Source organism: Toxorhynchites rutilus, chromosome 1, assembly GCF_029784135.1.
Source record: "Toxorhynchites rutilus septentrionalis strain SRP chromosome 1, ASM2978413v1, whole genome shotgun sequence".
Classification (NCBI taxonomy): Eukaryota; Metazoa; Arthropoda; class Insecta; order Diptera; family Culicidae; genus Toxorhynchites; species Toxorhynchites rutilus.
In genome coordinates, this window is record NC_073744.1 from 51,647,188 (window position 1) to 51,661,249 (window position 14,062).

The window sequence follows — 14,062 nt, forward strand, 5'->3', positions numbered from 1 at the left end:
ATGACATATTTTTTTTATCATGAATGTCTGTTCTTTTTGATTACAAGAAATAAATATTCGCTCGATTAATCGAATACTGAAAGACAATTATTCGAATGAATCGAATATTCAAAAATGACCCCACGATTAATCGACAATCGAATAAACGAAAAATTTAGACATCTCTTTTTGCAGTCAAATCCCTTTCCACAGTCCTCTGTATATTTATACCGTTTCCCCTCGCGCACTTATTGACGACACGGTCACACCTTTATTCCACCATCTTGGGTCGGACATTGCTAAAGGATCGTATCCTATGTTTCAAACTAACCGGGCATTACATTGACCCCAGAGAAAATTGGGAAAAACGAAAACGAGAAAATGAATTTATAATGGAAATGAGGCATACACCTAATTTTTTTTTATTCTTCATTATAGAGACTTTCAGCCGTAGGCTGGTTCATCTCTTTAGATGCATACACCTTATATTTTTCCCGCGCCTCAATATTTCTAGCCTACTACACTTTTTCAAAGCGGTTGTTTCTGTTGCAGTTGTTTACTGCGGCGACTTATTCCGGTCACGTAACAGTAACGTAACACGTAACAGTACAGATCACTCACATCTTTATAAAACGATGTTTTTATTCATAATCTTGCGGAAAAATCTATATAAATAAAAACGTAAGGCAATATCTGTTGGTAAGCGGAAACCCCGCAGAAGGGATGGTCCAATTGTAGCCTTCTTTATTTTGTTGTATTCGTCTCTTCCCGTAGATCAATATAGTGGAGTGAAAAACCGGAAAATTTTCAGAAAACCCTGAAGGGAGGTCGGAAAATTCGGAAAATTGAATTCCCACATGTTCGAAAATTACATCATAATAATCGTTTTTAGTCCATTCGATATTTGCGCTATCGAAATTGATCTTCGTTCGTAAGTGGAAATGGATTTTCAGGCGAAATAATGCATTTCCATATCTTATATCTATAAATAAAAATGGATGGCCAAATGTGTTGGTAAGCGTAAAACCCGAGGAAGGAATGGTTCAATTGAGTCATCTATATTCCGTTCTATTCGTCTCTTCCCGTAGATCAATATAGCGGTGAGAAAAATCGGAAAATTCGGAAAATTGAATTCCCATATGTTCTACAATTAGCTAAGCGTTGTTAGTCCATTTGATGTTGGCGCTAACGAAATTGATTTTTGTTCGAAAGTGGAAAAGGATTTTCAGACGGAATAACGCATTCCTATATCTTCTATCTATATAAACAAAAATGGAAGGCCAAATGTGTTGGTGTGATCAAAACTCGAGGAAGGAATGGTCCGATTTGAGCTGTCTTTATTTTGTAATATTCTCTGTAGCAAACGGAGAAACATGTTATTTCCAAATGCTTGAAGAATCTTGAACGAGAATTGTGTCTGAAAATAATTTTATATTATAAGGACGAATTTTTGTACTAAACAATTTATAGTAAAAGGAAATTGTAAAGGGTCAAAGGGTAATCAATCAATGAAGAGTTCAGTGATTGGGCTCACTAACGTTCACTTAGTAAAAAAACGTAGATGTTTGAAAGTATTCAAATCAAAAAATCGGGACGAAGTTCGTCGGGTCAGCTAGTATAAAATAAAATTGTTCGTTCGACCGTACCGTTCTGAATCATATTTCGGACGCTTAAGGCATATGATGCAGAAAACAGATCTCAACTTTACGCACAGGTTTGGTTGATATTTTTCATAAATTAGTTCAATATGCTTTTAAGCTTTCTACTTTGGTACCTATTTGATTAAAAACATTAAAAAAATCATCGAATAAAATGCTTTTCAAATCAAGCGAATAAGAATCAAACTTCGGACACCATTTATGAAAAAATCAAATTTCGGACAGATTGAATTCAAATTTCGGCCATTTTATTTTGTAATTTTTTGAGCGAAAAATATAATAAAAATATAATTAAGTGTAATTTTATAGTCAACTGCGAAACACTTACCAAGCAATCACAGTAATCTGATAACGATGATGAGAACTGATGTAACACGAGAGAAGTTTGAATATTCATGAAATTCTACGTGCTCACGTTAAGCAAACGTCAAACACAAACGATAATGAGTGGATTTTGGATTTTGGATGGATTTTTTCCTACTATGTAATAATTCAAATGTAATTATCAAATGAAGTGATAGTGAAACCAATGGTTTACTCTAAAGAAGCAATTGTAATATTAATTTTATAGTTATATCATCAGTGCATCAAGCATTTCAAGATATTAAAACAAAGTGTCCGAAATATGATTCAGAACGGTTATTAAACTGGATTGATTCAAGTGAGGGGAACTTTTCACATTTCATTAGACAACAGGTTACTGTTTATGAAAAATCCGGTGTATTAGTATGTAGCAATATATAATTGACTAGCTGACCCGGCAAACTTCGGCCCGCCCAAAATTTATTTTTCGTTATCACTAAGCGCACGTTCATAGGTTCAATCGCAGAACTGTTAATTGATTGATTGAATAATCTACCCTTTAAAATTTCCTTTTACTATAAAATTCCTAGTACTCCTACCAAAACTCGCCATCGTACAATTCCTTTCTCGAGTTTTTCTTTCTCTTATCAACACATTCGGTGACCCATTTTTATTTAGATAGATAGAAGAAGATATAGGAGTGCGTTTTATCACATTGAAAAATAAAACAATTGTCATGTTTGGTTGAAATATGTGTATTATTTTTACGGGACTCCCTCTCCATTTCAGAGGAGGGAAGGGTGTCATACCATCATTGAAACATTTCTCATATTCAAAAACCTCCATATGTCTAATTTGGTTTTATTTGCTTGATTAATTCTCGATTAATGCAGAAATTTGTGTTTCATTTGTATGGCAGCCCCCTCTTAGCGAAGGGGGTGGAGTGTCTAACCACCATAGAAACATTTATTGCACCCTGAATCATCCATATGCCTAATTTGGTTTCATTGGCTTGATTAATTCTCGAGTGATGCAGAAATTTGTGTTTCATTTGTATGGCAGACACTTTATTTATTAGACTTTATTTCGTTTTCACTGTGAAATGGCGCCCTCAGTTTCTATTTTGCGCATGGAGAGATCATGAAAAATCTCGTGTTATTCCCACGAAAACAAAAATGAATCATGTATCAAACATCTTCAGTTGCTTTTACAAGACCAGTCAAATTCCATCCGATCGTTTCGGGACCACCAACAAGTTCGAAAGAGTTGAATTTTATGTTAATAACAATTCCATACTTATACTCATCCACCCACACACTAACAAAACAAAAACTTTCAGCAATCTTTCAAAATATTCATTCATTCATTCATTAAAAATTTATTCAGATACAATTTCAAATAAATGATTACCGAGCCAACGGTAGTCGTACGTCTACTTCTTGTTTTTTCATGTGAGAAAGGTATTTTCTGACTTCAAGGGGATGAATAAAAAATTTTCAAAAAAACGAAACATACATGCAAAAAAAGAATAAAATAAAATTGTAAGGGGTTGTATCTAGGACACGACCGCATATTTTCGACGTAGAACTACGCAATTGCATTCTGCAATCCACTTGTTTACCACTTCCAATATTATTTCAGAATGCATCGAAATTTTTGTAATAGATTATGTTCATCGTTACAAATAAATTTGATGAACGTTCTTTTACGTTTGACGTGATGCCTAGGACTACCAAAATATGTGAACGGAAGAATTGTCAAACGATCATTGTATTTTACATTTTCCTCTGCAATTTTTGCACATCTCATGTTTACGTAGTTCTCGAAGCACGAAAGTTCATTCATCTCAAGTATTTGAAATGACGATTTTCCCAGGCTTCTCAGTTCAAAAGTAAGTTTTAGGGAAACATATTCCGGTCTGCACAACGACAACCGAGTACCAAAGTAATCAACACCAAAAACTACCCCCGACTTGCATGTATTTGCAAAGCGGATTCCCCCAGGCACATTAATTTTGAAGCCCGTGTTAGGGAAACACAGCACAGTGGGGAAAAAATACCACCGACTTGCATGTTTTGACAAAGCGGATTCCCCCAGGCACATTGATTTTGAAGTCCGTGTTAGGGAAACACAGCTCGGTGGGAACAAAAATACCCTCGACTTGCGGATTTCCACAGGTACATCGATTTTGTAGTGTGTGTTGGGGAAACCGTAAATCGGGCCAATCAAAACTTGGCAGTTAGAGTGTTTAGATAACGCTTGACATTTTACAGTTATTCAATTGTTCATCTCATTAAAAATAACATTTTATTAATTGTGATAGACGCGTAGAAATATTTTCTATTAATTGTTGCAAACATCTTTCCGATCTGTTAAGAAATGTTCGAGTTATAAGCATTCGAAATACGGGTAGGGTTAGCACGCAAATTGGCAGAACAAATGTATGGGAAAAAAAGTTGTTTCCAGTTTTCATGAATTTAAACCGTTTAAAGATTAGCGAATTGTAATGTATAGCATATCAAACAAATCTTAGAAAATTTCCGATTCGATTGGTATGCAAATCATGAGAATTCGTTCACAGTGAAAATAGTTATTAACGTTAACTTTATTTCATAAAAACGTGACCGGTTTTCTGATTTGGCACCCTTCCTGAAAGACGTAGTTCTACGTCAAAAATTTCTTTGATTCGATTATATACAGGATTCGATTATATACAGTGAAAAGAAATCAAAAACTGTTTATAATCGAGTCCGCCTTGTATTTCGGTTTATGAGTTAACAGAGAAGCGATATTACGTATGTAGGGGAGCCGCGGGTAAGAAGGACAGTGGGGATATAATGGACAGGTGGTTGATTATGAATTTCAAATTTCTTTTGATGGGAAACCCTTCTGCATGCTATTCTAAAATATAATTCTATAAACCATCATATGACAATAAATACTGATCAAAAGTGGTATAGAGAAACAAAAACCGGAAATCGAACATGATTCCGCGTGTGGATGTAACTTTTGCGGCTTCGATATTAAGCATTTTGAGTGATTCAATTGCAAAATTTAATTCGCTGATGGTTATATTTCGGTTTGTGAGTTGACAGAGAAGCGATATTAGGTATGTACGGAAAAGTAAATTCATTCGTAAGTGGTAAATTTAAATTATTGACATAATTGCACTGGGAGGGTTGAATGGACAGTCACTTCCATAATCACATCCAATGCATGATGGAAATTGAAGGGAGGAATATTGAACTCTTTTTTATATTGCTTTCTCTTTTTGTTCTATTTCAGTTACTGGACGCACAAAAACTGAGAGAGAGTGAAATTATTCCTCTCGCGAGCGATAAACCTCTACGCTTCGTATATTATGCAGGGGTTAGACACCAGTTCAATATAGGCTACCCAAAATCAAAATCAATATGGCGTCATTTGTTTACCAACACATCATTTGCGAGGATTGAAATCGTTGAAATCACGGAGATAGTAATGCGCTGCTTTATTTCTAACTGCATGAGCGATTTTCAGGTGTTCACATGTAACATGGAGTTTAAAGTTAGCCACTATTCGACTATATAACCGGACCGAGTTGTAAACAATAGTAATTGACAGAACCAAAATGTCAGTGAACCGCAGCAATATTGGGTACACTGGCAATATGAGGGATTTGACGTTTTAGTCATACCTCTGATATTATGAACCTGTCCATATCCCCCCCACTACATGTCCATTATACCCACACCGATAAAAATGTTCTACTTTTCGGCTTGTTTTATTTTCACTAAAAAACATGGAAAAGCACATTTTTATAAAACATTTGGCCAGTTATTTCGAAAACCAGTATATTGAACTGTGAGAAACTGCATTTAAATTTTTGAAAACATGAGTTTCCAAAGATAAAATTGAAGTTTTCCTTAACATGTCCGTCTTACCCCCATCTCCCATACAGAAAAGTAAATTCATCTGTGAGTGGTAAATTTAAATTATTGGAATAATTGCACTGGTGGGGTTGAAATGGACAGTCACATCCATAATCAGATCCAATGCACGATGAAAAGTGAAGGAAGAATATTCAACTCATTTTCCTATTGCTTTTTCTGTTTGTTCTGTTTCAGATACTGAACACACAAACACTGAGAGAGAGCGAAATTATCTCTCTCGCAAGCGATAAACTTCTACGCTTCGTATATTATGAACCTGTCCATATTCCCCCCACTACACGTTCATAATACCCGCACCGATAAAAATGTTTACTTTTCGGTTTGTTTTAATTTCAGTAAAAAAACATGAAAAACACATTGTTTTATAATGATCGATCAATTATTTGGAAAACCAGTATATTGAACCGAAACTAGGTATGACGGTATGACGAAAAGAAACTGCCTTTAAGTTTTGAAAAACATGAGTTTCCAAAGATACAATTAAAGTCCTTCTTAACATGACCGTATTACCCCCACTTCCCGTGTTTGGACATCATGTGCGACATTGGGATCAAACAACGTATCCAAAAATACTACGTATACAAACATCTCACATGTTCAAACACAGGTACGAGAAATTCTTGTTTGTGTGCAAACACAAAACTGCGAAAACAGCGTGAGCATGTTCATCTCGTACGCAGTGTTTTATGTGCGACACGGAAGACTGATCGCAACACAACAACTCGAACTGTTCCCATCCTGCATTATAACACGCCGTTAATGTCCAATTATAACGGTATTTTTAATTTTTCATTTCATTTTCATGTTCATTGCTGTTAATTTCGCTGCAGCTGTTCATGGTTGCATTCACATAATCCAACACGCAACACAATATGCGCTCACTCACGAGTGGCACTCACCAGCCGACGAACAACACATATATACATAGTAATGTTGGTGGCAGACTGCTCTTGAAGAACTAACACATACACGAGGGAAATCACTGCGCATGCCTTAAGCGGGATTTGAGAGATCATTGGTAGTTCTACCACGATCGGGAGCAGATCATTTTTCTCCTCCCCGAGGAAGCACGTGGCGTGCTAACGCTGCGGCGTCGTTGCAGCCATAGCCGCGGAAGAAAAGTTATTTGATGGCTGAGTGTTATTCCGCCAAGGATAAAGGTGTCGTTGCGGTCTTCATTGCAAAATCTGTTCGGCGGTTGTATTTACGAAGATAAAGCGTGATCGCGAAATCATTATTTCTCACGGCCATTGTCGCGAAATTCTCGCTTAATGTATATTCATTCACGGAAATTAAAAGCTTGGTTATGGTCATAGCCGCGAAATTTGAAAGTGAATTCAGAAAGAAATAAGAAGTTGGATAATCGGTATCCTCTGAATAGTCGTTATGATGCTGCTGCCTTATTATCCTAGCGGAGAAGAGTTGAAGTCACGGATAATAGCTTGTTGGTGGTGTTGCTACCTCATGGTTAACGCGGAGTGAAGAAAAGCTGGTTTTCGTAGAGCAACAGCTAGCTGTGTATGCAGCTGATTTTGTGACGCTTGGTGGCGGGATTGTCTGACCGTGGTGGCGGAATTTCCGGTTCAGCAGCATCTTGATAGCGGCCATCTTAGTGAAAAGAGTACCGACCGTAGAAGGACAAAGGACGCTGTGAACAGAATACGCCAGAGCAGCCAATTGGAGGAGCACATGGGTGGGTGCGCATTTAGTTATTTGTGCATGCGTGTTGATGCTCATGTGTGTGTAAGTGTCAACTTAAGTTGCGTTGTGCTGAATTAACTTTGAGCATGATGGCGGCTCAATAATCTGCCGCATCATGCATTTTGTAAACCAGAAACGAAGCTAGTTAGATAAAATAAATTAGTTGTCACATGGTCCGAAAAATCAACTTTTTCCTTTTATTCACAAAAATTCATCACTTTTGAACCACTGAAACAACTCAGATAATCGACATATTGAATGAACTATTCTTCTATGAAAAAATATCAGATTTATTCGGAAAAATAAGATTGGATTCCAATCGCATAGATCTAGTCTAGTCGCATATGAATATTGAATGAAGACTGAAAACATCTTTTAAAAATCATAACTCATAAATGAAAAAATAACACATCTCTAATTTTTGGATATGTTATGTAAAAATACCTCAGCTTCAAAAAAATATATATAGCCCCCTTGGTTCCGGAACCATGTACACTATAAAAAAGCAAATACAATCAATAGTCACGAAGACAAAATAAATTTTTTTTCGCCAATATTATATTTTTTTTCAAAGAAAGCTGGCTCATTGGCTTCAATTTGATATGATTTTTGGAGAAAGTCATGTTTTGAAAAAAAGGAAAAGTAGATTTTTCGGACCACCCTAAAATGAAAATGGACAACCTAATGAAAAAATAAGAAATACGGGTCTAATTATCAGAATGGCTGAATAATGATTTTCATTGACACAACGCACTCTCTCACATGACTGAATATTATCTTGTTTTCGCCAGATTTAACCCCCGATTATCCGGGATTCGATTATCCGGAGTTTTAGACTCGATTATCCGGAGTATTTTAGTTTTGATATTCGGAAATTTTGAATAATTTGTATAATAATTCCATATTGAATAGCTAATATGGGTATCAAAAGAAAGCGCTTGACTAGTGGAATGCAGTTATTTATGCAAAATGCAAATCCAAGATGGCGGCCACTACAAAATGGCGGATTGCATATTTTCTCAGAACTCCATCAATATTGGTATCAAATGAAAGGGCTTGACTAGTAGAATACAGTTATTTATGAAAAATTCAAATCCAAAATGGCCACCACCACAAAATGGTGCCATATATATTTTTGTCACAACCCCATCATTATGGGTATCAAATGAAAGGGCTTGACTAGTAGAATACAGTTATTTACGAAAAATGCAAATCTAAGATGGTGGCCACTACAAAATGGCGGATTACCTATTTTCTCAGAACCCCATCAATTTGGGTATCAAATAAAAAGGCTTGACTAGTAGAACATAGTTATTTATGAAAAATGCCCAAAATGTATCAAAAGAAAGTTCTCGACTAGTAGAACATAGCAGATAATGAAAAAACCAATTTCAAGATGGCCGCAGTCCCCAAACAACTAATTATTGTTTGAATGGTTTCATTCAGCTTGACCTGTTTCTATGTATGTTTGAGTGTTTGTTGGGTTGTCCCACATTAATAGAAAATTGACCCCGTTCCTGTTGACTGATTGATCTGAAATTTGGAATATACATTGAATTCTACTGTCATTATAAAACTGCGTATTTTCTGATCTTTAAAAATTCAATTTGACCGCCGCAAAAAAATGGCTAAATGGCTTGATTTGGAGAATACACTACACTATGAACAACATAAGTTCGAAAAGGTCGCCGCCACAAAATGGTCGACTATGTATTTTTTTCAATCCCCTCAATATTGGTATCAAATGAAATGATTTGACTAATAGAATACAGTACAGGTCGGGCTCGATTATATACAGACTCGATTAGATGTGATTCTATTATATACAATTTTGAACTCGATTATATTTAGTTTGGAAAAAAAAATTTTTTTTTTTATATTTTTTGAAATGGCTTATTTCATGAAGAAATGTAACTTTTCAACGTTAAGGTGAAGTTGAAGCGGCTATTACATGTACAGTGGGGTAAAAATCGTGATTTTTTCAGATTTTTCATCAGCAATTGTTTATATCGATATTGCAGGCAAATTAAGAAATATAGAAGTTGTGCGTCAAAGAACAAATTATGGAGCGGTTAAAGAAATTCATTTTAATTGATAGAAACAATCTAGTTTAATATAAATTTATAGGATAAAATTAATAATAACACATTAAAAATTATTAACTTTTTAGTGTTTCACTTCCAAAATGTTATTAAAATTCACTAATATATCCTGTACTAAATTTTCTCATCTTTCAAATGAAATCATCATAATCGTAGCGTACTTTTTAATGTAGAGCCAGTCCGAAACAAAAAAAAGTTCTGTAACTCTGTCATTGTTGAAATTCGAACATATGCGTAGGAGGATTTTTTTCATCAAATATGATCGTCTATCACCTCCTGAGGGAATCTGGATAAATTTTTTTTTTTCATGTGATAAAGGTGTTTTCTGACTTTAAGGGGATGAATCAAAAATCAAATTCCTCTTTTATTCTCGAAAAACGAAAAATACATGCAAAAAAAACAAATAAAGAAAAAAAATTGTTTTGACTCGATTATCCGGAGAATTCGATTATCCGGAGTGAAAAAAAAAATCAATACCCCGGATAATCGAGTCCGACCTGTATTCCTAATTTTCATTTCTGAAATGGCATCCACTAATTAAAAGATCATCGTAGAATATCGTAGTTCAGAAACGTTATATTGGTTGAGAAAATGCATTTCAACTCAAATCATTGGGTTATTTTCACAGGTTTAGTATAGCAAGCCAGCCTAATTATTAATATAATATTAAAACGAAAAGTCAAAACATTAGAAATTTTGCCGACTAAACCAAACGATAATTGTATCAATAAATTTCCCCCTCGTCAGGAATGACATCAATCATACCCATATATCGGAAAAAAATATGACCATTTAACATTTAAACGAAGACTCTGGCCCAGCTTGAATTGCGCAATTATAATGACTTGATAGCACCTGAAACTTAAGTATGACATCATCTCTGTTGGTCTACATTATGCACTACGAAATAATAACGAACAAACTGAACTGAATCGCGAGTTTATTTAGCACCACGGAATCATAAAGTCACACGCTGAGACTATCACAAAACCTTACCATAAACTATTCAACACGTACCGTTCAGCTCATGATAAACATCCGAGATTAATAACAAAATCATATTTCTATCTCTCCGCTATGGCGTGTACCTTAGTTTGTTTTTTTACTACTTATTTTTTTTCACTTATCCCTAGCATCCGTTCACTCTAATGGGAAGGATCTCATGAAATGCACGCTCGTTCTCACAACAAAATTACACTAGCAATTATTTCACTCGTTTACTCTCACTCTAAAGTGGGGTAGAAAAACTTTCTCCGCCTCATTTCCGCCCAAGATGAGACCACCTACGAACGACGAAGGTTTTTTTCCCCCTAACGGGTAATTAAATGTAACTTAGTTGTTTTGGTTAAAGCTATATTTTTTTCCCTTTTTTGAACCCTTGCCTCTCGTTTCCATTTTGCTTTTTCTCCTTTTTGTGCTTGTGACAACAATCTGCAAAACGATGGGGTAGAGAGGCGCACTAAACTGACAATGCGGAAGGAAGCCATTTCGGAGATTCGCTTCGTTGGCAGCCCTCCGGTCGAAACGCGATCCATTAGAGCTTTATTTTTTGTTTGTCTCACTCTCCATCGCTTCCTAGCTGCAAAACCAGAAGCTCTGTAATGGAGGAAAAACGAAATAAATCCAAGTGCATAAATATAAAAAAATTCACTTCGTTCCACATTGTTTGTTTGTCTATTTGCTGAGCTTCCGTGTCGCAAAAAGTGTGTCATTTTTGTGGCTTTTTCCTGTGTGGTTTTTCCAGCAACACTTCACGTTTGCAGTTTCGCCAAAAAAACAACTCTTGCTGTCACTGGAAGAAGTTTACTCCCCGTACATTCGGTACTCGTTTCTAGATTTGAGCGGAAGAAACTAACATCGTTCACACACGCTAATGGGACTCTCAACGAAGATTGCCGTCCATTCACTTAGCCGCATTAAATTATTCTAATTAGCTTGTCTTTGTTCTAATTTTTGGTATTTTTAGCCGTGTTGCATTTTGTTGTTGTTATTTTTCGTGCTAAATCTAGCTTTCTCCCTTAACTCTACGAACTCGATACTCTAACGTCACACACGGGACTGTCGGGTAGGATTTGCCGGTAGGAGGTATTAGAGACTCTCACCGACCTCACTGTTGAAGCGATCGTTCTGCGACGGCCGCAGATAGCTCTCCGAGTAGACACTCTTCGCTCGGCAGTCATAGCGCAGGCTGGACCTTCGCACGTTGATGTCCAGCGGAGACGTCTCCCGGCGCCACCAGGCGCAGAACATACAGTCCAGGGTATTTCGGAAGGCTTCCCGAAAGTCCCGATTGAAGTAGGCATAGATCAGTGGGTTCAACGTCGAGTTGAAGTAGCCGACCCAGAAGACTAGGGCGACCACGATGTCCGGATTCGGACAGGCATCGCAGAGCGACGTGATGATGTACCTAAAACGAATCGATTGTTTAGTTAGCCATTCCTTAAAGGTAGCCTTGCGGCGTGTGTAATTCAGGTTCAACCATAGAAAAAACGGAAGCCAGCAGAGGATGAACGTCCCCATGATGATCCCGAGCGTTCGTGCAGCCTTATGTTCTCTTTTCATCTTGATCAGATGACGGTCCTTAGTGGGCGTCTGCTCGGCGTCCACCTCGTGCATCGTGAGCGTCTTCGACGAACCGGATCCACTAAGGGCTTCTCCGTTGGTGCCGCCGCCTGCGCTGCTGCTCCCCACTCCCCCACCCCCTCCTGTGTTGTGCTGATGCATCAGCATGGCAGTACCTTGGCGCAACGCCAGCTGCTTCTCCTGCCGATTGGCCTCGCGGAATATCTGGAAGTAGGTGAACACCATGATCGTGCACGGGATGAAGAACGAGATCGAGCTGGAGATGACGGCGTACGGTTTGTTCACGATGAACAGACAGCTGTCCGGATTGTTGAGCACATCCTCCTTGTGCTTGTCCGTGGTGTACCAACCTGGAGAGGTGAGAAAAATAGGATTATACATGCTGAAATAGAATGTTTAGACTATTTTTGTTTTTCATGGAGACGGGGAATATATTGGAATGAAAATACGATAGAATTCGATGAGCGTAGAGTGTGAGGTATTCTATGAGATCGTAAAACGATATAGAGCAGGAGTGGCCAAAGGGTGGAACTATGTGGACAGGGTTGCCAACTATAATTTAAAAAAAATCAGGAAGAATGAATATAAAAATAAGGATAAATCAGGATAACTCATATTGGGTTGTCCGAAAAGTTATTGTCGATTTTTGGGAAAACAAAAACATCATATTCATTCAAAGCATTATAATTCAATTTTATATCCATAGTTCTGTTTCACACTCCTTTGTCATCTTTCACACAGCTTAAATATTCTATCCTCCCAGAACATGTTTGCTTTCTCGTCTAAAACTTCTGCAAGCAATACATGTGTGAAACAGGTTGCTTGGTAGTAGCTCATAATACAGAATCCATTCCAAATCCTACCAGAAACAGAGTATATCCTCCTTCGGGCGAAGATCGGATATGTAAAAGAATTAATGAGCATGGTATAAATCCTCTAATAAGCGGAAATACTAGTGTTTCGCTTGACTTTTTGACCGTTTTTTCCCCGAAAAACGTACAGCATCACTACAGCCAATTGCAGAGAAATCAATATTCGAATTTTCACTGAATTCATCATTCATGCTTTGGAATGAATATTTACTCAACAAATGAGGAAGGCATATCAGCAGTGGAAGACTTGTTGAATTTTTCCTAGTTTTATGATATTTAGTACGCCTCTAAATATATTTACCATAGTCCCATCATTTAAAGTTATTCTACTTTGGATCAGACGAACAAATTACATATAAAATCTTTTTATATTGACTGTGGATTCAAAAAGATTCTCTTCAATAATTTTAACTCTGAAACGTATTCCTACATTAATAACTCTGGGGATACATCTACATTAGGGTGCCAATGAAAATTGTCATATCTAGTTTCAAAAAGTTACCCCATAAAAAATGTTCACCGCCTCGAAAAAACACCCTATGCCAAATATCAGCTCGATCGAACTTAAAGGAGAGTGGCGCAAAGCTGCCAAAGTTTGAGTTTTTTGAAAATCGAAAAATCACCCAAGGGGGGAAATCGGGTTTCGAAAACAAAATTTTTGATGTCTTAAAATTGCATGAAACGTCGAGATCTAATGTCGAGTTCGGGTTTAGCTGCGGTGGAAGACAGACGAGTCCGTTCGCGCTGTTATTTTTTTCAATTATTGTGCTTCTGTGTTTTTTTTTTTTAGTTTTTTAGTGATACAAGAAAGTGTGATAGAAATTCCAAATGGATCTGGAGTTTGTTGGAATTCTCAGATCGAATAAAATGTATTTAGTTATCCACTTTTTGAACACTTTTATTTTGTTAACGAGACGCTGAACATTAATAGA

General features: G+C 36.8%; 1 protein-coding gene across 2 annotated transcripts in view; it reads right to left on the reverse strand.

The window, feature by feature from the left end:
* Positions 1–10,459: 10,459 nt before the first annotated feature.
* Positions 10,460–14,062, reverse strand: part of LOC129765293 (octopamine receptor beta-2R) — a 319,900-nt gene continuing 316,297 nt past the window's right edge. For both annotated transcript variants that reach the window (XM_055765460.1, XM_055765451.1), the window contains 2 exons: positions 12,155–12,608; positions 10,460–12,082 (listed from right to left, as the gene is read on the reverse strand). In XM_055765460.1, coding sequence (XP_055621435.1) covers positions 11,764–12,082; positions 12,155–12,608 — 773 coding nt within the window. In that variant the 3' untranslated portion in view covers positions 10,460–11,763. The remainder of the gene's footprint in view (positions 12,083–12,154; positions 12,609–14,062) is intronic.